Source organism: Bos taurus, chromosome 5 (assembly GCF_002263795.3).
Source record: "Bos taurus isolate L1 Dominette 01449 registration number 42190680 breed Hereford chromosome 5, ARS-UCD2.0, whole genome shotgun sequence".
NCBI lineage: Eukaryota > Metazoa > Chordata > Mammalia > Artiodactyla > Bovidae > Bos > Bos taurus.
The window spans coordinates 103,235,327-103,256,944 of NC_037332.1; the positions used below are offsets into that span (position 1 = coordinate 103,235,327).

A 21,618-nucleotide genomic window follows, 5' to 3' on the forward strand; every position below is an offset into this window, starting at 1 on the left:
ACTTTTCACTTTCATGCATTGGAGAAGGAAATGGCAACCCACTCCAGTGTTCTTGCCTGGAGAATCCCAGGGACGGGGCAGCCTGGTGGGCTGCCGTCTATGGGATCGAACAGAGTCGGACTCGACTGAAGCGATTTAGCAGCAGCAGCAGAACAGTGGAGAAGGGAACCCAGAAACCCTGACCCCTGCATTGTGTGATGCAGCCACTAGAGGGCAGTAGCTCTTAAAACTTCCCTACAAGCATAAAGGGCGAAAATGCCTTCAGGTAATAAGTGGTGAAAATGTCTTCACGTAATAATCTTCCCTGGTAGTTCAGACTGTAAAGCGTCTGCCTACATTGTGGGAGACCCGGGTTCAATCCCTGGGTGGGGAAGATCTCGTGGAGAAGGAAATGGCAACCCACTCCAGTATTCTTGCCTGGAAAATCCCATGGATGGAGGAACTTGGTAGGCTATAGTCCATGGGGTCACAAAGAGTCAGACATGACTGAGCACTTTCACTTTCATTAAGTGTGCAGAAAAGGCACTCTGCTGGCATTTGATCTGGACTCGTATCATTTACTCTCACAATTCCATGAGTTAGATTCTACTGTATCTCTACTTGATGGTACTTTCTCGGTACTAAAAAAGCTAGTAAGTAAAAACTCTGTATCTATAACTCTAGTGTTTTCATGAGCCTAAATCAATCTGTATTCTTAAATAACTAATATACTTAAGGGCTTCCTTGGTGGGTCAGCGGTGAAGAATCGCCTGCCAATGCAGGAGACATGGGTTCAATCCTTGGGTTGGGAAGATCCCTTGGAGAAGGAAATGGCAACCCACTCCAGTATTCTTGCCTGGAAAATCCCATGGACAGACGAACATGGCGGTTGAGTCCAGGGCATTGCAAAGAAGTCGGACACGACTGAGCAATCAAACCACCACTCCTGGCGCCCAATCCAGGACCTTCCTCTGTCCCCTTTCGAATATCAGCACAGACGTATAGAGATTAAAACTCCTAAATGCTGGAAGTGTGCTTTGGTGGGAAGAGTATGTGTTAGCTGCTCTGTCATGTATGACTCTTCGTGACCCCATGGACTGTAGCCTGCCAGGCTCCTCTGTTCATGGGATTTTCCAGGCAAGAATACTGGAGTGAGTCACCAATTCCTACGCCAGGTGATTTTCCTGACCCAGGGATTGAATCCAGGTCTCCTGCATTGCAGGCAGATTCTTCACCATCTGAGCTAACAAGTGGAAAGAGTAATGAACTCATTGTTGAAAAATCTGAGTCTAGTCCACACTCTTCTTGCTGCATTGCTGTGTCAACTGGGAAGGTCAGTGTTCCATCCCTAAAACCAGAGGGGAGGGGATGCATTATGTGCCTAGCCGTCGGTGGCATCTAAGGCCAAGGAGTTCTGACACTGTCTGGCTCTGTTCTGTGACTTGCCCACCCACCAGACACTCACTTGACGGCAGTGGTGAGGCGCAGGGGCCTGACGCCAGGCGTGGCAAAGCGCAGAGTGTTCATGTAAGCCACATGCTGCAGGGCATGGTTGAAGGTCTCCACATCATCCCCCTCCAGGGTGAGCAGGGACTGCGAGGGGTTCACGTGGACCTGGGCCCCAGACACAGACAGGGCTGAGAGCAGGACGGAGAGGAAGGGAGCCGAGGGGGTGGGGTGGGGCGGGGCGGGGGCAGGGAGCATGCCCGGAGGGAGGGGGCCAGAGGAAGGGGCGATACCTTCATGCCTTTGCCCAGGCTCTCGAAATCCCTATAGTCCAGCCCCTCCCGACATGCATAGAGGCACTCGATGACCTCACGGCTCTCCAGGCGGCCTGAGCGCACGCTGAAACCAGCCAGGTAGCCGTGGAAGTAGTGGTGGATCGGCAAGGGGTCTCCTAGGGCAGGAACACAGGGGTGGACGGGAGGTAAGAGGTGTCAGAGGGGAGGGCGGAGGAGGCCCCAGGTAGAAGAGGCTGAGAACAAGACAGAAAAAGAGCAGCAGGCTGGGGAAAGAAGACAGAAAGAAGCCAGATAGGGCTAAAAGAAGGATGGATGAGAGGCAAGTGAGGCTAAGGGAAGATGGGAGAGGGAGAAGACGAATAAAAACTGGGGCAGAGAGGGACGGAAGGCGAAAAATAGAAGCCACAGAATGAGAAAGGCTTCCAGGATAAAGAGAAGAAGGAAAGCAGGACCAAAGGGAGGAAAGAGACCCAAGGCGGAAGAGGAGAGTAAGCGAGGGGGTCTCCACGGTGCATGCGGGGGGCGCCGGCAGGGATGCGTGGGAGCTTCAGGGATGCCCAGCTCTCCCGGCCGCGTGGCCGTCTCCTGCCCCCTGTGCTCTGCCACGCGGAAAGCCAGCACGGGAACCCTGGATGTCACTCTGTGGACAGAAGAGGACACCCGCTCCCAGCCGGCTCCATCCGGCTGCACTCTCTCCGCCTGGCCACGCCGCTCGGAGGCTGTAACCCCGGTGGCGCACGAGGCGGTGAAGCGCAAGGCCGGGTAGGACCGCGCGGACGCGGAGCCCAGAGCGCCAGGCTGAGACGCGAGCTCGGCGGCCTCGGGTCTCACACGGAAGTACCTGCTGTGGCGTCCGTACTGTTGTCACCTCCCTTTTCCTTCTCTTTGTTCTTCTCCTCTGGGGGAGAAAGAGTGCCAGTGAGCCCAAGGAGGCGGGGCCAGACTGACAGGGAGGCTGGGGAGGTCTTCCTCGGGCTGCCCCTGGCCATGTAGGACTTGAACCTCTAACTGAGTCCCAACCCTTCTTTTGTCTTGTCTGAGGTTATCTCGGGCCTCTGTTGTAGACAAAACCCAAATATGCTGCTGAGGAAATACAAGGGCTCTGGTACCCCCCCCACACACACACATACACCATACAAACCACATGCATTACATACATACATACACCACACACACGAACATACCACATACACACACTACATACACACCACTTAGACACACCATATACACAAACGTACCACATACTACATACAGACACACCACACACACACTACATTCACACCACACACACACTATACACACAAACCATATGCACTACATACACACACACACTACATGTACACAAACACCACACACACACCGCATACACACACACACACACACACACACACACACACACACCATCCCAGAAGGAAAAAATGAAAGAAACAGCTTAAAAGTTGGAAGGTTGCTGACTCTCTGCAGGGTTCCTCCTCCAGCAGAGGAACAGGCTGTGAAATTATGACGGGGACGGATCATAGTATGAATCGGCTGCAGGTACAGAAAGTGAGATGCTGGTGATGGCCGAGTCAGAGGGGATGACTAGTCCAGCAGGCAGGAGACCAGAGGGGCGGTGGTCTCCTCCAGCGGAGAGCTTTCCCAGCCTCCCTGCCCCACTTCAGGGAGACGAGGTCATAAGGTCAAGCTGCCCTTGCTCCTCCACCAACCACTGGGCCCCTCTACCATGAGCGCCTCCGTGGAGAAGCTTGGGGTTGAGGCAGGGGGACTTACCAGCCCAGCAGGCCCCAATCATGAGCGCAGGCTCCCTTCGAGGCGGGTGGATGAGACCATTGTCGTGGATGAGGGCGGGGTCGAAGGAGATGCCATCTGCATAGAGTGTGACCGTGGGGAACTCGAGATTCAAAGCATAGTGGTGCCACTCGTCATCGCAGACCTGGGAACGGGGAAGGGCAGGAAGCCCTCGGTTACTGCATCCCCAGGAAGGAGCCCCAGGCACTGCCCCATCCCCTGGGGGGCAGGAGACAGTCCTTCATATTCCCTGGTCTATCAACAGGGCTTGCAGTGAATTGCTGCAGACCCAGCTCAAGGAATCCTTGCCCAGAATGGACCAGGCTCAACCTCATACCTAAACTACCTAAAATTCCACTCTTTCTCTAAACCTTTAACTCCATCAACATTCCTAAGAGGAGCACCACAGTGTCCTTTGGCAGGTGCTGCCCATCCCGAGTCCAGCAGAACTAAAAGCTATGGGTTTCTGTGCAGTTTTCTTCAGTTTCCATGTCCACACATCATTCCCATCCTGTCTTTCTTTTTTTTTTTCCTTTTTAGACTATTTTTTATGTAGATCATTTTTAAACTCTGTATTGAATTTATTACAGCATTGTTTCTGTTTTATGTTTTGGTTTTTTGGCCCCAAGGCATGTGGGATGTTAGCTTCTCCACCAGGGATGGAACCTGCACCCTCTGTGCTGGAAGGCAAAGTCTGAACCACTCGGCCACCAGGGAAGTCCTCCCAACCTTTTTTGTGTGTACTGTTGCAACACCCTCACCTGAGCACTTACACTCAGTTCTCTCTGATATCCTCCTCTCATAGTTCCCAAAGGGATTGCCTTCCTTTTTCCAACGTTTAAATCACTACCAAATTTAATGTTGTCAAACAGTATTCACTAACAAGTCATTATTCTTGAAAAGATTGGATTCTCCTCACTTCACAAATGTTCCCAAATATAAATGACAATTATAGAAAAATCACAGCTAATTGCAAATTAAATACATTACTTGTAACCAATCTTTTCAGATGCATAATTAGAAAAATTATTAATATTTTTGCAACAGAAATTTATCTTTAATTGAGAAATACATCCCAAATTTGGTGGAGCAACACCTTCAAAATTTAGAACTCTTTTTTTTAATATGGAGAATAGTTGGTTTACAATGTTGCATTCGTTTCAGGTGGTGATGTTGCTATTTAGTCGCTAAGTCATGTCCAACTCTTTTGCAGACCCATGGACTGCAGCCCTTCAGTCTTCTCTGTCCATGGGATTTTCCAGGCAGGAATAATGTAGAGGGTTGCCATTTCCTTCTCCAGGGGTTCTTCCCCACCCAGGGATTGGACCCACGTCTCCTGCACTGGCAGGCAGGCTCCTTATCACTGAGCCACCAGGGAAGCCCCAGTTTCAGGTGTACAGCAAAGTAAAGTAGTTATACATATACAAAAGGATCCTCTTAACATGTGAGTCTGATCAGGCACATCCCAGCTATAAATCTTTCAAAAGACTTCCCATCTCTCATAGCACAAAATCCAAACGACTTTAGCTAACAAAGTCCACCGTACACCTGATCGCTGCCCAACTCACCAGCCTCAAATCCGGTGTCTGCCCTTTTCACTGTGCTCTAACTGCCTGGCCCTCTTCCCATGCTTGAAACATGCTGAACACTTTTCTGCCTCAGGACCTTTGCATCTGCTCTTCCCTCTACCTGGACTCTTCAGGATGAGCTTACATTTCGCTTCCATCAGGCCTTCCCTGAACGTCCAGTCTGAGATGACTTCCCCTCTCCTTGCCTCCTATTCTCTACCTCGGGTCCTTGCTTCTTCTTTCAGAGCATTAGCACAATTTATCATTTTTATTATGTCTGAAAAGTAAAAGTGTTAGTTGCTCAGTCATGTCTGACTCTTTACGACCCCATGGACTGTAGCCCACCAGGCTTCCCTGTTCATAGAGTTTTCCAGGCCAGAATACTGGAGTGGGTAGCCATTCCCTTCTCCAAGGGGTCTTCCCAACCTAGGGATTGAATCTGGGTCTCCTGCGTTGCAGGTGGATTCTAAACCATCTAAGCCACCAGGGAAGCTCTTACTACATGTCTTCTTACTTTTAAAAATCTATCTCCCCAACTAAAATGTAAACTCAATGAAGGCAGAGATTTCATTCCATCTTAGATCGCATTGTATCTCCATAACCTAGCAGAATGGCAAGGTACTTGTATTTTCTAAATCTTTGTTAAATAAATAAGGATAAATAAAATAAAAATAGGAAGAGGAATGTTACCAATATTAGCAATGCGGGGGAAAGATCAAGAAGAAGCAGATGGCAGACTATCTCTTTAAAAGAGTGCCACAGAAAACAGAAGCTTTTGTAGGTAGCCCTCAATTATTGAGTTTGTGGGTTTTCATTCCCGTTTCTTTCTCTTCCACTTCCTGCCTTTTTTCAGCCATTTGCTTACTCAGCCACTCCACCAGGGCTTACAAGAAAAACAGAAGGAGATGGAAACTCAATTAGTCCCTATGGTCCCTGTGGTCAGCTTGGAGATGAATAAAGAAGAGGCTGCAACTGTTAGCTCAGAAGATTTTTCTTTTTTTGCTCATTTTATTTATCCCTCATAATCATGAATAATAGTGAGAATTTATATACATATATGTGTTCAGTCGCTCAGTTGTGTCTACTCTTTGCGACCCCAAGGACTGTAGCCTGCCAGGCTCCTCTGCCCATGGAATTTTCCAGGCAAGAATATCAGAATGTGTAGCTGTGCCCTTCTCCAGGGGATCTTCCCAAACCAGGGATCACAGGTCTCCTGCATTGCATGCAGATTCTTTACCATCTGAGCCACCAGGGAAGCCCAAAACCCAATCTGTGTACCCTAGGTTACTTATTTCCTTGATTACAACATGCTAACTGCTTGAGAGTTTGGAATCCACACTACTAAGTTTCCAGATAAGAAAGAGATGAAATAAAACAAGCGAGATGGATGGTTGGTTGGTTTGGTGCTAGTAGTAATTTGTTCCCTATGTGCTTTTAACCCAGGAGTGCTTTCTGCAGGAGACAAGCCTTAGGAAAAGAGAACCAGAGAATGGAGCTGGGGCTGAGAGCAGGGGGATGTAAGAATAGTCAGGAACTGAAAGTGGAGATTGAAAAAAGGGGCACAGGGCAACCCAGAAAATGCCCAGCCCTGCCCTAGGACCTCCTCCCCTGAAAGCAAGTTACACCCACCCAGCTTTCCCAGGAGCCTGGCTCCAGCCTCACCTGCTCCAGCTTCCAGAGGAATTTGACTGGCCGGGCACTCTCAAGCAGAGGCCAGTAGAGGAAGGCAATTCTGCAGCCGTGGACAGTCAGTGAGTAGTGAGAGAAGCCGTCCTCTGGGGGCAGAGGATGGGGACAGGAGTCAAACACAGCACTGGAGGCAAGAACAGATTCAAAGTGCCAGAAGGGAGGGCTCCCTGGATTCTCTTTATTCCTTCAGGTTCTCTCTGTCTCTCTCTAATTCTTCAGGATCTGTCACTCTCTCTCCAGCTCTCTCTGAGACTCGCACACATACACACAGAGTCCAATGTTGGGCTTTTCTCAGGCACTCTGATTGGCTGAGGGGAGACAGTGACCAGCCTGTCCCTACCCAGATCTTTACTGTTCCTTTGGTTAATACAAACTTCATGGGTACTGATCCTTTTCAGATCAAGAGAAATGAGCTCTGAGAAGAGGCAGAAATGAAAGAGTAAGTCAAGGCCGAGCCCCCCTGAGAGGGACATCCCCCTGCCATAGAAGGAAGGGGGTCCTGGAGGCTGGAGCTCATGAGCCCTTATAGGAGGAGGCCAGGGTGGTGGTGGAAGGGAAAGAATGAAGCACAGCATTACTCAGGCTCTTCCATTCTGATAGGGGGCTCTATAGGGAGCAGACTGGGGGGCAGTCTACTACACAGGGGATGTAAAGCGATTGGGCAGCTACAAATGAGAAGGGCGGTGAGCAGTCCTATCACGCAGAGAGCAGTAGGATCTCAGCTCATCCTACTGGGACTGTGAAACAAGCACTGCTATCTTACGTACGAAGGGAGAGAGAAATGACCCACCCACAGCCACCAACTGGACAGTGACAGAGGCCGGACACGAAGCCAGTCCTCCCCATGCTCAGACGGGCGCCCCGAGGAAGGCTCACCGTTCTGGACGGTGTTACACACGATGGTTTCCTCTTCCTTCTTGCCCTTGTTGGGAGTGACACCGTGCTTCATCCAGAAGGACAGGGTAAAGTGGTCACTGAGGCTGTCCGGGGGCCCGGAGCCCAGCCCCGCAGCGCCCCCCAGGGGCACCTGCACCGCCTGGGTGCCATTGAACCAGTAGATGAGGCTGCTGTCCTGGCTGTAGTGCACCGAGAGGCCCGCCGTCCAGTTGGCATTGGGGCCAGGCATGGGCAGTAGATCCACCTCCCCGGGGGCTGCGCCTGCAGGAGCCCCAGAAGCACAGGTGTCGGAGCCGAGAGGCAGCAGATGGGGGACGGGATGCGGGCAGGAAAAGAGCCCCTACAGCTACTTCCACCACCTCCTCTGGACTCTCAGACGAGAAAGGAAGGGCTAGGAATAGCTCTCCAGTGACCTCAGCTCCTCCAGCTCTTCATCGCTCCCTGCCATTGTTCCGTATTGTATCTGGTGATTTTCTTGGGCCATAATCATGCATCTTTGCCAACCACATGTTTATGTGCTCTTTGGGCCACAAGAGACAACCACACGCCACAACCCCCATAGATATAGACGTCTCTGTGTGCTATGATAAGTCGCTTCAGTCGTATCCAACTCTTTGCAACCCCATGGACTGCAGCCCACCAGGCTCCTCTGTCCATGGGATTCTCCAGGCAAGAATACTGAAGTGGGTTGCCGTGCCCTCCTCCAGGGGATCTTCCCCACCCAGGGATCAAACATGAGTCTCTTTTATGTCTCCTGCATTGGCAGGTGGGCCCTTTACCACTAGCGCTCCCTGGGAAGCTCTGATATATATACATCTATGGATGGGCTTCCCTAATAGCTCAGTTGAAAAAGAATCCGCCTGCAATGCAGGAGACCCCAGTTTCATTTCTGGGTCAGGAAGATCCACTGGAGAAGGGATCGGCTACCCACTCCAGTATTCTTGGGCTTCCCTTGTGGCTCAGCTGGTAAAGAATCTGCCTGCCATGCAGGAGACCTGGATTTGATCCCTGGGTTGGGAAGATCCCTGGAGAAGGGAAAGGTTACCCACTCCAGTATTCTGGCCTGGGAAATTCCATGGACTATAAAGTCCATAGGGTCGCAAAGAGTTGGACACAACTGAGCAACTCTCACTCCACTTATGGATGGGCAAAGGAAGATGTAAAACAGATTCTTCTTGTTTTTGGTGGCACGGCATGGCTTACAAGATCTTAGTTCCCAAACCAGGGATTGAACCTGTGCCCTCTGCAATGAAAAGCATGTAGTTGTAACCACTGCACTGCTAGGGAAGTCCCACGACAGATTCCTAAGAGAGGTAGAGGAGGGTCAGGAAAAGGCTGGGGAATGGCAATGGGCACAGGCAGGGAGGGTGGGGGGAGGGCCACAGGGGATCACACCCACCGCAGAGTTTCCGCAGTGCACGCTCTGAGTAGTTGTCACGGTCACAGCCCTTGGCCACATGGCTGGTCTGCAGCTCTATGGTGGCCTGAATGTTCCAGAGAGGTTCATCACAGGTCTCCAGGCGGATACCAGGGAACAGAGCCAAGCTCCCGGCGCCTGGTGCATATTCAATCCTTTTGTTCCAGCCTGCAGGGGTGAAAGGGAGCAGGCAGTGGAGCAGAGCCGGTTAAGGCAGCCCCTCCTACCCATTCTGCTGATGGTCTTGGGTTCCTATGAAAATGGCCAGCCAGGGGAGACAGCTACAAGTCTGCCCTCCAAATGTTGTCGTTCAGTTGCTTAGTCGTGTCCACGCCCCCCAAATGTTGTCGTTCAGTTGCTTAGTCGTGTCCACGCCCATGGACTGTAGCACACCAGGCGTCCCTGTCCTTCACCATCCCCCGGAGTTTGCCCAAGTTCATATCCATTGAATCGATGATGCCACCTAACCATCTTATCCTCTGTCATCCCCTCCTCCTCCTGCCCTCAATCTTTCCCAGCATCAGGGCCTTTTCTAATAAGTCAACTCTTCGCATCAGGTGGCCCCCCATATATCCCTCCCGAGCTCCTAGCCTGGCCCCTGTGGTTGTCAGAAGGGAGGAAGAGAGAAACCAAGGTGAAGGATGGATCATGGGCCCCAAAGCATAGTTCCTCACCTTGCCAGCTGGGTTTACAGGTGGGCTTCACCTGGATCTCCACCTCAGCATCGTCCGCCGCCCGCTTCTTCCCGCAGTCATAAGCCGTCACTGTGAACTTGTAGAGCTTCTCACCACTGTACTGTAGCTTCTCCGTGTTCTCAATGTTCCCTGGGGTAGGGGACAGAGAGGATCAGGGGCACTAGAGGAGGTCCGGGGGAGGACTCAGGAGCTAACTTTAGGGCAGGTGAATTAGGCAGCAGGAAGCAGGCAGGAAAGAATCTGGGGAAAGAAGTTCCATGTCTGGGAAGCAGGATGAGGAATGAGGAGGTGAGGGGCAGAACAAGTGGAGGGCGCAGCCCCGGAGCATCACGAAGGATGTGGGCGCCCAGGGCTGAGCAGCTGGGGTGGCAGAGGCTGGACTCACCGTCATTGTCGATGAGGAAGGGGGTATTGGGTGTGAGGATCTCGTAATAGCAGATCTGGCTGTACTGGGGGGAGCAGTCGCCATCAATGGCCTCCACCCGAAGGATGCGGTCATACAGCTTCCCCTCGGTCACTGCCGCGCGATACAGCCGCTCCACAAACACCGGGGCAAACTCGTTCACGTCGTTGACCCGCACATGTACGGTGGCCCTGCGGGTGCCAGAGCAAAAAGAGAAGAAGGAAGGGTCAGCCACAGATGGGAGTCCACACCAGAAGCCAAGGAGATGGAACCAGTGTGACCCAGAGCCTGGTCACGTTCATCCGTCCCCCATTCAGGGGTACCAGGTACCACAAAGGGAGAGGAACCTCAGGAGAAAGGGTGACTGATGTACAGGGTGAAAATGACCCTGGGGGCCATCAGTGGCTGGTTTTGATGACTTCTGTACAGAATATTAAAGGATAGGATGGCAAGATGCATAAGACAGGATTCTGAATCCGGCAGGTTGTTTTTTCATGAAATCAGGTCCAATCAAGGCAGATGCAGAGTAAAAGCCAAAATAAAACCAACCATATTCAGGGAAGTGGCTTCCCCAGTGGCTAAGCGGTAAAAAATTTGCCTGCAATGCAGGAGAAGCAGGAGACACAGATTCGATCCCTAGGTCTGAAAGATCCCCTGGAGAAGGGCATGGCAACCCACTCCAGTATTCTTGCCTGGAGAACCCCATGGACAGAGGAGCCTGGGGGGCTACAGTCCATAAGGTCGCAGAGTCGGACACAACTGAGCAACTGAGCACACACACATATTCAGGGAAGTGGTTTTGTACCAAAGTCTCAAGTCATCTGATGTGTGCAGTGAGCTGTGGCCACTCCCCACTCCGGCCCCCATGGGGCAAGCAGAGGAGCTGGGGCTGGGGCTAAACCCTTCATGCTGAGCCTTGCCCCCAGCCCAGATCCAGGCACCCAAAGCCCAGAGGCAAAGGTCCTATCTCCAAATGGGAAATTGAGTCATCACGTAAAGCAGTTTATATCCAGCGCCTCACAGTGGCCCGGAAGACCAGACCGCCCACCTTCCCACCATTCTCAAGTGAGAAGTGAGCTGGGAGCAGACAGAGGTAGGAGTCCCGAGTCCCAGCCTCCTTCCTGCCCACTCTCACCCACTGCTGTGCACGTGCATAGTGCACATTCTGTGTGTGAGTGTGGTACACACAGTGCCGGGCAGTGGGAAGGAATCTGGGTGTGTACTGAAGTGCCATCCTCCTCCTCGCTCTCTTAGCATCCTGTCTCTGTGTATTGGATCCTCTCCCAACTGGCAGGCACTGCGGTGCCTGCTTTTGACACAAACCATCTCCTTTCATCTTCACAGTGACCTGAAGAAGCAGGCATCATCATTGCTCCATTTTACAGACAAGCGAAAGCAAATCCAGAAAGACTAAGAAGCTGTCCACGGTCAAAAGAGACAGAACCCAGACTGGTCCCACTGAGCTTCACCACATGCTCCTATCCCCCTTGGCTGAAGGCTCCTAAACCTCATGAACAGAGAGGGGAGGGGATAGATCGTCAAGATGGTGAGGACAGAGGGAAGTGAGGGACCTGGCCGTGGCGGGGGGACCTGCAGCAGAGGGCAAGGGCAGGGGCAGGGCGTCCTCACTTGTGGGACTTCTTGGTGTTGGCCCCATCCGGGCCCTCGCCGCAGTCGTAGGCCTGGATGGTGAAGGTGTGCTCCTTCTGGGCCTCGCAGTCCACCGGCTCCTTGGCCCGGATCAGCCCTTCTCCTGTCGCTTTGTCCAGGATCACAGCCTCAAAGGGCACCCCGGACCCATGGAGCCGGAAGCCACAGATCTCACCTGGCCGGGGGCGGGGGGGACAAGGATGAGGTTCCTGCTCCACTTCCAGGGTCTCCTTCCATCACTCGCCAACCTCCCCCCAGGCCCCTACTTCACCTCTCCTCCCAGACCCAGTCCTTTTTCTTGCACATGGAAAAGCATTAATTATCGAACATTCACTCCAACCCCAGGTTCCCTGAGCACAACCTCTGAGCCACCAGCTCTGAGAGCTGGCAAAATCTGGGTGTGTTAACCCCTGCCTGCCCACATCCTCCGCTGACTCACTTTACTGTGCCACTGCTCTTCACCATCGCCGGGTTCCCTCCTGGAGCCTCCGTCTTCCACTTTGCCCAAGTACTGCTCTCCCTCCCAGGACCTCCCCCCTCCTCCCTTGCCCCTGCCCTCCTGCCCACTTCTCTCTGTCCCACCCACCCTGCCCTGCCCCAGCCCCACTTACCTGCATAGCGCAAGGGAGCATCCTTGTCCAAGGCAAAGAGCGGTGGGTTCAGCAGGACCGTGTTGTCATTCTCCATGACGATGCCTTGGTATTCTGCCTCAATCCATGGCTTGTGCTTGTTGGCTGACCCCACCCCCAGGGAGAGCAGAGGAAGCACCTGTGAGCTGGCCCTCCATGGCCACACAACCCTTGTTGACCTAGACAGCACACTCCAGGCTCACCACCCTCTTCAGCCCCTGCAGAAGCACCCGCAGCGGGAAGGGCTGAGGGCAAGAAATCAGCCATGAAAGGAGTCAGAGGTCACTGGATAGACAGTTTCCATGGCAACAGCCTGCCCTGTGGGGAGGAAGAGGTCCTGCCATCTCCCCTGGGAAAGCTGGTCAGAGGATAGAGACTTTTCTTAGGCATTTCAAGTGCTGGAGTGTGGCTGTTGGGCCTCCAGGGAGCAGCAATGGGCCATTAGAGGGCCCTGGGAAAGGGAAGGGATAGATTAAGGGCAGAGTGGAGATTAGGAAAAGAAGACTAGATGTTTCCTGAGGTCCTGGTTGTTGATCCTCTCCACCACGACCACCACCCCATTTTGGTCCTGTTCCCTTCTTTTCCTGGCTAAGCCCCATCCTAAGGCCAGTCTCCCAGAGGAGAGGAAAGAGGAGAGAAGGGAGAAGGGAGATATATAGGACAGAGGGAGGGGGACAGAGAGGGGCAGGGATGGAGCAGAGGAATCAATGCCAAACGATGGGGCCCAGCAGAGCTGGCATCCTCAGGGATTATCGAACTGGCCTAGAAACTCGACAAATCCCCTCCCTGCTTCTCGCCCTCACACCCAAAAGAACACACTCATAATCATAACCAGCTGACTCCTATGTCCCCCAGAAGGCCACCAAACCCCACACGCCCTGAACCCCCTTCTTATAGAGTCACGGCTGAGTCCTAATTCTCACCTATCCCACCCCTATTCCCTTCAACCACCAGCCAATCCATGACAGGAGTGCAACCCACTCAGCCTCCATGTCTTCTCAACCACTACCAGACTCAACTCAATCCCGTCTCCTCCCAGGACCAAGTGCCCACTCACCACTGAGGGGCTCTGGGGAAGGCTCAGTGGGCTCCAGCCCCCTCTACTTCACCCCCAACCGAAACTTCCACTGCCTGCTCTATCGAATCCCATCAAGCCAAAGCACCAAGCTCCCAAAGCACATTCACAAGGGCCCATCATTGAGACCTGAAGACTTATCATCAGAGAGAAACTGAATCACCCAAAGGACACTCATCCCCAGCTTGTCATGGTAAGTGAGAAATCCTGAGTTCCATTCTTTCCTCCAGTGACACCCCCAAAGCCTTCTGGTATCTGGTATGCCTGTCCCTTCCTCGCTGAGGACCACCACAACCCCCTTCCCTAGGGGCAGAGGAGAAAGCCACAGATGGTGCCTAGAAGGCAGCACAGGATGTGTTGGGAAGCTAAGAAGCCCAGCTGAGGTCAGAGACTGAGCTGAAGATGGAGAGGCTTCACACAGCTCACCACCACTCCTCACCCTGCACCCTCGCCCTGTGTCTTCCCACTTCCTTCCTCTTGACCCCTGACTCTCTCCTTGTGTCCATCTCCTCTCACTGACTCCTGGACTCCCTACCTCCTCCCTCCTGAGCTCTTCCCCTCGCCCTCTCCTCACCTGTTCTTCCTGATTTCTCTCCCTCTCCTTTGCCTCCACCTTGACCCTGGTCCATCCCCTGCTCATCTCCTCCAACGCTTCACCTCCCTTCTCCTTCTCCCTTCCCCTTTCCCCACTCTTTAGCACCCCCCCCCCACACACACACACACCCACCTCTGCCCTTTCCTGCTGTCTTCACCTACCTAAACCCTTGGCCCTCACCCCCTCCCTCTCTCCTGGCCCCTCTAACAGCCTCACCCAGCTAAATTTATCAGCCGTCTGCCAGAGAGGGCAGCTCTGGTAACCCTCAGCCCAGCCCTGTATGCAGGCGGAAGGGGATGGATGCAGAGGAACACGCCAACACATACGTGCTCCGAATTGCTGAACTGTGGGAACAGTTCCTCCCCGGGATGAGATGGAGAGGGATCAGATGGATGTGGCCACACACCCTCAGCGCCGGCACACCCCGTGAAACGGGGACCCGCCCAGAGAGGTCCATCACCCCTCTCAGGAACAGGTCCTTCTGAGACCCGAGATCGCTCCAGCAGGGAGCAATGGGGGGGGGGGGGGGGGCGGGGAGGGGAAGATACAGACCCCAGGATGGGAATGGGGACCAACCTGGGAGCAAGAGAAGCACATGGGTAGAGACGGACCAGAGAGGAGGGACCAGAGAGAGGTTCTGGAGATGCCAGCGAGAAGAGAAGGGGACAGGTCTGAGAAAATGGATGGGAAGGGGGATGGTGCGAAGAACCACCTGTCGTGTCCCAGGGAGCCTTAAAGGGCGCCTGCCCGCCTCGACCCCCACATCGCGGGGCCTGAGACCCCCTCCTTCTGTGCCCCCACCCCCCTACCACCACACTCACCTTTGTTACAGGAGCTGGAGGGGAGCAGGGAGGCCAGCAAGAGGGGAAACAGCAAGGGGGTCATGGCGTGGTGTAGGCAGGGCAGGGCCCCGATTGCTCGCCCCCAGAGCCTGGAGCCCTGCTTGTTCCACCTTGGGCAAGGGATGCAGGGGCTCTCCGAAGAGGGGAGGGGAGAGGGCAGAGAGCAGGGCAGAGATGGAAAGGAGCCTGCCGCCCACCCTAGTCCATAGGGCAGACCCGGGCAGACCCCAACCTGGGCGGCTGGGCAGGGGGGAACCGGCAGTGGCTGCTGCTCCTTCCTTCTGGAGCCGGGCGTCCTCACTCTCTCTCTCTCTCTCATTCCCACCCCATCCCCTCTACTGCAGGATGACGTCAGCACGGCCAGGCGAGGATTGATGGGGCCGCTGGCCAATCGGGTGGCTGGGGGGGCCAGGTGCTGCAGGGCGGGAGGGAGCCAATGGGACTGGGGAGCAGGGGCGGGAGGACGTGTTAGGGCTTTTTCCCCTGACTGCAATTTGGGGGAGCAAGGGAACTGCGGGGGCTGGGGAGGAAGCTGGAAAGCCGTAGAGGAGGTGGGGGAAAAGAGGGACAGGGAGAGGATCGCGCAGCTAGAAGCCCGGGGGTGGGAAGAGGAGACGTCAAACGGAGATCTGAAGGAGGCGAGGAGGGACAAGTATCCACGTCACCCCACCACCACCACCACCACCACCAACTCTGCATTAACCTCTTTTCACAGCCCATTCCATCAGCAGGACCCTGCTGGGTGCCTCCTGGGAACCGCCAAGTAAAACCCACAACCTGAGCCCCAGAGATGCTAGCCTTTCAGGTCCCAGCCCCGAGTCTCTGAGGAAGCCAGGGGGTGGTCAGCAAGTCGGTGGACCGAGCTCTGGGACCCGAGGAAAAGCGAGATGTCTGTGCCCCACCTCCCCCACTCACCCCCAGGCACCTGTCGGGACAGTTCACCACCAGGTGGAATTTTTTCCTGCTGTCTACCCTGCCTGCCTCCCTCTCCCCAAATTTCTCATCTTAAACCATATTGACCCAAACCAGCCTAGTTGGTTCAGAAGCCAGAAAAGTTGGTAGGTCTAAGAGGCAGAGAAGAGTGCGGTGTAGTGTGGTGGGGAGGGGGGAGGGTAAGGCTAGAGCACACCACCTCCGCCTCCAAGGGAACACATCTGGGAAGCATGGACTGTGCAATGAGGGTAGCTGATGGTGCCATCCACGACTCCAGAGGGAGAGGGGAAATCCCTGGGTCCCAAGCCAAAGAGTGTAGAGTTCTCCAGAACAGCCAGCCAAACTCCTCCCTCACCTTCTGCTCCAGACTTTGAACTCAGCAACTCAGACAGCCCCCTCTGCAGTTTTTCTGCTTCCCTCCTCACGGTCCTGCAGGACAGGGTCCTGAGCTCCAGCGTCGGGACTCCAGCTCAGCAGAGCTGTGTAACGAAGCTGTGGGGGCCAGCGCTGGAGGATTTTCTTCACTAGGGCTCCTGGCAAGCTGGCTGTCTGCACTTCTTTCCCCACCTCTTCCTCCCCTTCATACCTTTTGGAATCCTTGGTGAGACATTGTTAGAACTTATCCTTGGGTGAGTCCGAAAGGTCCCTCCCCGCCATCCAGTAAGGTCGGCTCCCTCCCCGGGGAGTCTGCCCCGGGGGTCCTCCGGACCAAGCCTTCCACACTTGGGCTGGAAGCCAGAACTGACCTTCGGAAAGGCTCAAGTGTTGCCTGACTGACAGCCCCCAGTCCTGGTCCAGGTTCCTTCCTCAGGAAAAGCCGAGGTCAAGCACAGCCTTGCCAAGTCCCCTGCCCATCTCTGGGGCTGTGGACACCAGCCTCACGCTCATCGTAGGGGAAGGGGGGAGGAAGTCTGGCAGGAGCTCTTACTGCAGCAGGGCCCCCAGCGCTATAAAAACCCTGGTAGCTAGGACCTTACACAGGCTGCCTCAATGTGTGCAGAGCCTGGCTGGGAGACTCCCAGCCCCACCTGTCAGACAACACCCGCTTCATCCTCCCCCAGTCTCTTACATTCTCCTGAAATCTTGACTTCCACCTTGGCCAGCCTGGACCATGCCTCCCAACCTCACCGGCTACTACCGCTTTGTCTCGCAGAAGAACTTGGAGGACTACCTGCAAGCTCTGAGTAATGTCCTCGCCCCTCTCAACCCTCTCACTCCCCTCCTCCCCTCCCCCTTCCTGCCTCCAATCCATTGAGGAGGGGGTGATGCTGGGGTCTGGACATTATAGACAGGCAGGGGGTAGGGGGTGCTGGCACCTGCCTTGGGTCCCTTTACTAGCCAGGGACATTGCTAGGAGGGAGTAAATCCACAGTCCTAGACCCAGGCAAGGGGATGCTCCCAGCCCTAGGCTGCTGATGTGGGTGGGGAAGCCCCCGGCCCGCTAAAAGGACCCTCACTCAGACCCTTGCTCAGAGACGGTCCCCACAGATGTCAACATGGCTCTGCGGAAGATCGCCCTGCTGCTCAAGCCGGACAAGGAGATTGACCAGAGGGGCAACCACATGACAGTGAAAACCCTCAGCACCTTCCGGAACTACGTTCTGGAATTCGAGGTGGGAGTGGAATTTGAGGAGGACCTGAGGACCGTGGATGGACGCAAATGCCAGGTGTCTTTTCTCAGGCCTGTGGGAAGGGGCTGTGGATGGGCATGGGGGCTCTCAACAACTGGGGGTGAAATAAAATGACCTGTCGCAGCAAGAGGAAACGATGACCACAGCAGCCTGCCCTGGGATGTCACCCACCCATCCCTGACTCTTTCCAGCGTCTCCTCTGCCCACTCTGAGCACCAGCCAAAAGGGCAACAGGAACAGGTGACCCTCAGGCCAATGAGCAAGCCTGTGCTCACCCTCTAGCCTGTGACCCTGTGGACACCACAGTCCCTTCTCTCAACCTCTGTAACTCCGCTCCTAGGCTGTCCTTTCTGCTTCTTTCGTGTTCCTTTTGACCTCCTCTGCAGACCCTCGTTCCCCTATTAATCCCTTAAACTGAGATTTTCCCCTAGTATCTTTTTTTAAAATTAGAGGATAATTACTTTACAATATTGTGATGTTTTTTGCCATACATCAACATGAATCGACATTAGGTAAACATATGTTTCCTCCCTCTTAAGCCCCTTTCCCACCTCCCTCACCATCCCACCCCTTTAGATTGTCACAGAGCACTTGCTTTGGGTTCCCTTCATCACACATCAAACTCCCACTGGCTATCTATTTTACTTATGGCAATGTATATATTTCAATGCCATTCTCTCAAATCATCCTACCATCTCCTTCCCCCACTGTGTCCAAAATCTCTGTGTCTCCTTTGCTGCCTTGCAAGTAGGATCATCAGTACTATCTTTCTAGGTTCTCTATATATGCATTAATATGCAATATTTGTGTTTCTCTTTCTGACTTACTTGACTCTGTATAACAAGTTCTAGGTTCATCCACCTCATTAGAACTGACTCAAATGTGTTCCTTTTTATAGCGGAGTCATATCCCATTGTGTATATGTACCACAACTTCCTTATCCATTCATCTGTTGATGGCCATCTATGTTTCTTCTATTTCCTAGCTATTGCAAATAGTGCTGCAATCCCCTAGTATCTTGTCTTGACTTTCTCCCTCTTGTCTGTGTACTATCCATGGGCTAAAGCATATACACCCATGTGTTCAATGAAATCTACAAACTGCTCTAGACACAAACTCTCCAGTCAGAGGTGCCACCTGAGCTCCATGGCCAAGTTTCAACTGCCTGCAAAATGTTTCCATCTGGATGCCCCAAGGTCAAAGCCCAAGTCATTATCTTCCTACACAGACCTCTTCCTGCCTTTATATTTACTGTCTCCATCAATGGCAACAACCAGCAGGAATAAAGCCTGGGAGTCACAGTTTTTGCCTTATGTTCCCTTACCTCTGTGTTCCCAACAAATGAGTGTATACACACACACACACACACACACACACACACACACACATGCATGCACATGTGGACCACATGTAATTAGTCAAGAAGCCTTTATAACTGTTCTGTGCTGTCCAATATGGCAGCTACTAACCATATAAAGATATTTGAAATGTAACTGGTCCAAATTTGACATGTGCTATCGGTATGAAATACACACTGGATTTTTAAGATAATACCAAACAAGAGTATAAGACACATCAGAAATTGTGTATTGATTGCATGCTGAAATATTATATTTTAGGTTTAAAATATATATATAATATATTACATGTAATAAAATTATAATATTTTAGGTTGAATAAAATAGAATACTAAAATTAATTTCACCTGTTTCTTTTTGCTTTTCTAATGTGGCTACTAGAAATTTTTAAAATTATATATGTGGCTAGCATTTAGGTCTCACTACATTTCTATTGAGAATCAGTTGTTTACACGGCTGTCATCTGTTTCTTCCTAGCTTTTCTAACACCACCTTATTTCAGGCCCTCATTTCTCATCTGGTGCCCCAAATTGGTTCCCATTCTTGACTCTCCTCTAATCCACTCTGCCTATCATAACCACAGTACTTTTAAAATGTAAAAGTGACCATGTCACTCCCTAACTTAAACCCTTTCAGACAACCTGCTATGTTCCAGGTAAGGTTCACACGCTCCACGTAGCATCCAAGGGCCTCCCCACAAAAACACTAGGTTAGAGCCCCCTCACAACTATCTACTCATCTTCCTTACCTCTGTTTCTTTACTTGCTAGAAAGTTCCCATTATCTCCAATCTAATTAACTCCCTTCCTTGAAGACTCAGCTCTTCCCTCTCTGCTCCCATCACCAACAGTCTTGTTGGCATCACAGATATAATACCTACTGACCTCTCCTCTAACCGATCAAGATTCTGAGCTCCTTGGAAATTCCCAGGCGGTCCAGTGGTTAGGACTCCGAGCTTTCACTGCTGAGGGCCTGGGTTCCATCCCTTCTTGGGGAACTAAGATCCTACAAGCCATGGCAAAAAAAAACACACATAAGATTCTGAACTCCTGGTTTGGGTAGGGCCTATCCTATTGGGGTTTCCCAGGTGGCACTAGTGATAAAGAATCCACCTGCCAAAGCAGGAGACACAAGAGACGGGGTTTCGATCCATGGGTTGGGAAGATCCCCTGGAGGAGGACATGGCAACCCATTCCAGTAGTCATGCCCGAAAAGTCCCATGGACAGAGGAGCCTGGCGGGCTACAGCCCATGGGGTCACAAAGAATCAGACATGACTGAGCAACTAAGCACACACATAGACTATTGGGGGTCCAAATAACGCTGCTTGGAATGCCTAGCTCTGGTCCACTCAGCTCTGATTTGGGGAGTTGACCCTTCAGTCTCAAGGACATTGCAGCTGCCCTTGAGACTGAGAAAGAGGAGAAAAGAGATTCCCTGGTTGTCTCCCAACCAATCTCCCTTCTTTCCCAAAGTCTCCTCCAGGTCAGCCAGAAGTATCAGAGGACAAATTCTCCATTCTTCATCACTGAACCCCCAGTTTCATCTCCCCCAACCCCGAGATTATCCTGCTTCATCCCCCTCTACCCAAATGGGCACTGTCACACAGTGTGGGGCCCCTTCCAGTGGCCTTTAGGAGTGGGAGGGGAGGGGAGTTTTGCTGAGTCACTCAGAAGGAAGGGGCTGGAGCAAGACAGCGTCTGCTATGATGCAGGGCGTGGGGGCAGCCCAGCAGAGTAAGGCGATGCATTTGGGGTACCCTACAACACCCCCCCCAGTCTTCCTTTATTCCTGCTTTCTCCATAGACCATAGTCACCTGGGAAGAGGAGCAGCTGGTTTGTGTGCAGAAAGGAGAGGTCCCTAACCGGGGCTGGCGACTCTGGCTGGAGGAAGAGATGTTATATCAGGTGAGAGGGGTGGGGACTGGGAGAGGAGATGCATGAGGGTGTGTCTGGGAGGGGGGCCTCCAGCTAGGACCCATTCCCTTGCCCAAATCAAGTAAGTCTACTACTCCAGCCCGCTCCCTGCCAAAGAAGGCAAGGAAGGAAGGAACATGGGAGCCCTGGGAAGAGTGGAGAGGGGAAGAAGTCAAGTGGCCATGGTGGGCCCTGGCTGCAGGTCCGATGCGTGTCCATAAATCATGACCGGAGACATGGAGACTTAGCCACTTCAGCTCCCTGACCAGATCCCTTCCTTCCTCTGGGATGGAAAGTTGAGGGTTTGGAAAAAGGTTACAGTTCCCCATATATCACACACTCCAGCTGATGTATCCTGAAGGATTCAGTGGAGGTCAAGAAACTGAGAAAGGGGAGTGGCTGGTAAGAATCTTCTCTGTCCTTATTATTCCTACTCTGCCCCCAGGAAGTGACCGCACGGGATGCAGTGTGCCAGTGTGTCTTCAGGAAGGTCAAATAGCCGGAGAGGAGCTGAGGGCCCCCCTCCCCTCCTGGACCACAAGAGTCCCCAGATTCCTCTTTCCTGTGTCCCCTTCAAGCCCAGATGGTCCCAGGTCAGCAGTCCCTGTCCTAGGCCACTCACCCTGCTTCTGCGTCCCTCTCCCCCGCCCCATGTTAATCTATAACTTGCAGCCCCCGGGCCAAAGTCCTTTCCTTCTCACATTCCACTGCCCAAAAGTGACCTCATATCGAGCTCAAGGTCTGCCTCCTGGATGAGAGAAACACACAAAGGGAAAGAGCCTTTGAGAATAACGGACTTCCACTCTCTTTCA

At 52.9% G+C, this 21,618-nt stretch overlaps 2 protein-coding genes across 4 annotated transcripts in view; one reads left to right on the forward strand and one right to left on the reverse strand.

Annotated features, from left to right (window-relative positions):
• The window catches only part of CLSTN3 (calsyntenin 3), a 29,946-nt gene extending 14,675 nt beyond the window's left edge, over window positions 1-15,271 (reverse strand). The window contains exons 1-12 of the mRNA NM_001075425.2: window positions 14,949-15,271; window positions 12,440-12,562; window positions 11,808-12,003; window positions 10,161-10,369; window positions 9,755-9,904; window positions 9,063-9,248; window positions 7,643-7,924; window positions 6,740-6,852; window positions 3,492-3,654; window positions 2,563-2,619; window positions 1,719-1,876; window positions 1,445-1,593 (exon numbers count right to left, since the gene is read on the reverse strand). Coding sequence (NP_001068893.2) covers window positions 1,445-1,593; window positions 1,719-1,876; window positions 2,563-2,619; window positions 3,492-3,654; window positions 6,740-6,852; window positions 7,643-7,924; window positions 9,063-9,248; window positions 9,755-9,904; window positions 10,161-10,369; window positions 11,808-12,003; window positions 12,440-12,562; window positions 14,949-15,012 — 1,850 coding nt within the window. The 5' untranslated portion in view covers window positions 15,013-15,271. The remainder of the gene's footprint in view (window positions 1-1,444; window positions 1,594-1,718; window positions 1,877-2,562; window positions 2,620-3,491; window positions 3,655-6,739; window positions 6,853-7,642; window positions 7,925-9,062; window positions 9,249-9,754; window positions 9,905-10,160; window positions 10,370-11,807; window positions 12,004-12,439; window positions 12,563-14,948) is intronic.
• Window positions 15,272-16,302: 1,031 nt separating this feature from the next.
• RBP5 (retinol binding protein 5) lies at window positions 16,303-21,618 on the forward strand. 3 transcript variants are annotated; one of them, XM_015471309.3, is made up of 5 exons: window positions 16,303-16,531; window positions 17,006-17,086; window positions 17,391-17,569; window positions 20,696-20,797; window positions 21,252-21,618. In XM_015471309.3, the coding sequence occupies exons 2-5, from the start codon at window positions 17,014-17,016 to the stop codon at window positions 21,303-21,305; spliced, it is 408 nt and encodes a 135-aa protein (XP_015326795.1). In that variant the 5' UTR covers window positions 16,303-16,531; window positions 17,006-17,013; the 3' UTR covers window positions 21,306-21,618. The 3 variants fall into 3 exon arrangements, with proteins under 3 accessions (XP_015326795.1, XP_005207216.1, NP_001094662.1); XM_005207159.5 differs by having other exon boundaries at window positions 16,303-16,503; window positions 16,964-17,086; NM_001101192.2 differs by having other exon boundaries at window positions 16,336-16,503; window positions 21,252-21,602.

Bases quoted from the DNA above. Each gene is read 5' to 3' on its own strand.
- RBP5 (XM_015471309.3), top strand. From the start codon at position 17,014: ATGCCTCCCAACCTCACCGGCTACTACCGCTTTGTCTCGCAGAAGAAC. The intron at 17,570-20,695 runs GTGTCTTTTCTC...CTTTCTCCATAG, and splicing joins TGGATGGACGCAAATGCCAG to ACCATAGTCACCTGGGAAGA. The intron at 20,798-21,251 runs GTGAGAGGGGTG...CTCTGCCCCCAG, and splicing joins AGGAAGAGATGTTATATCAG to GAAGTGACCGCACGGGATGC.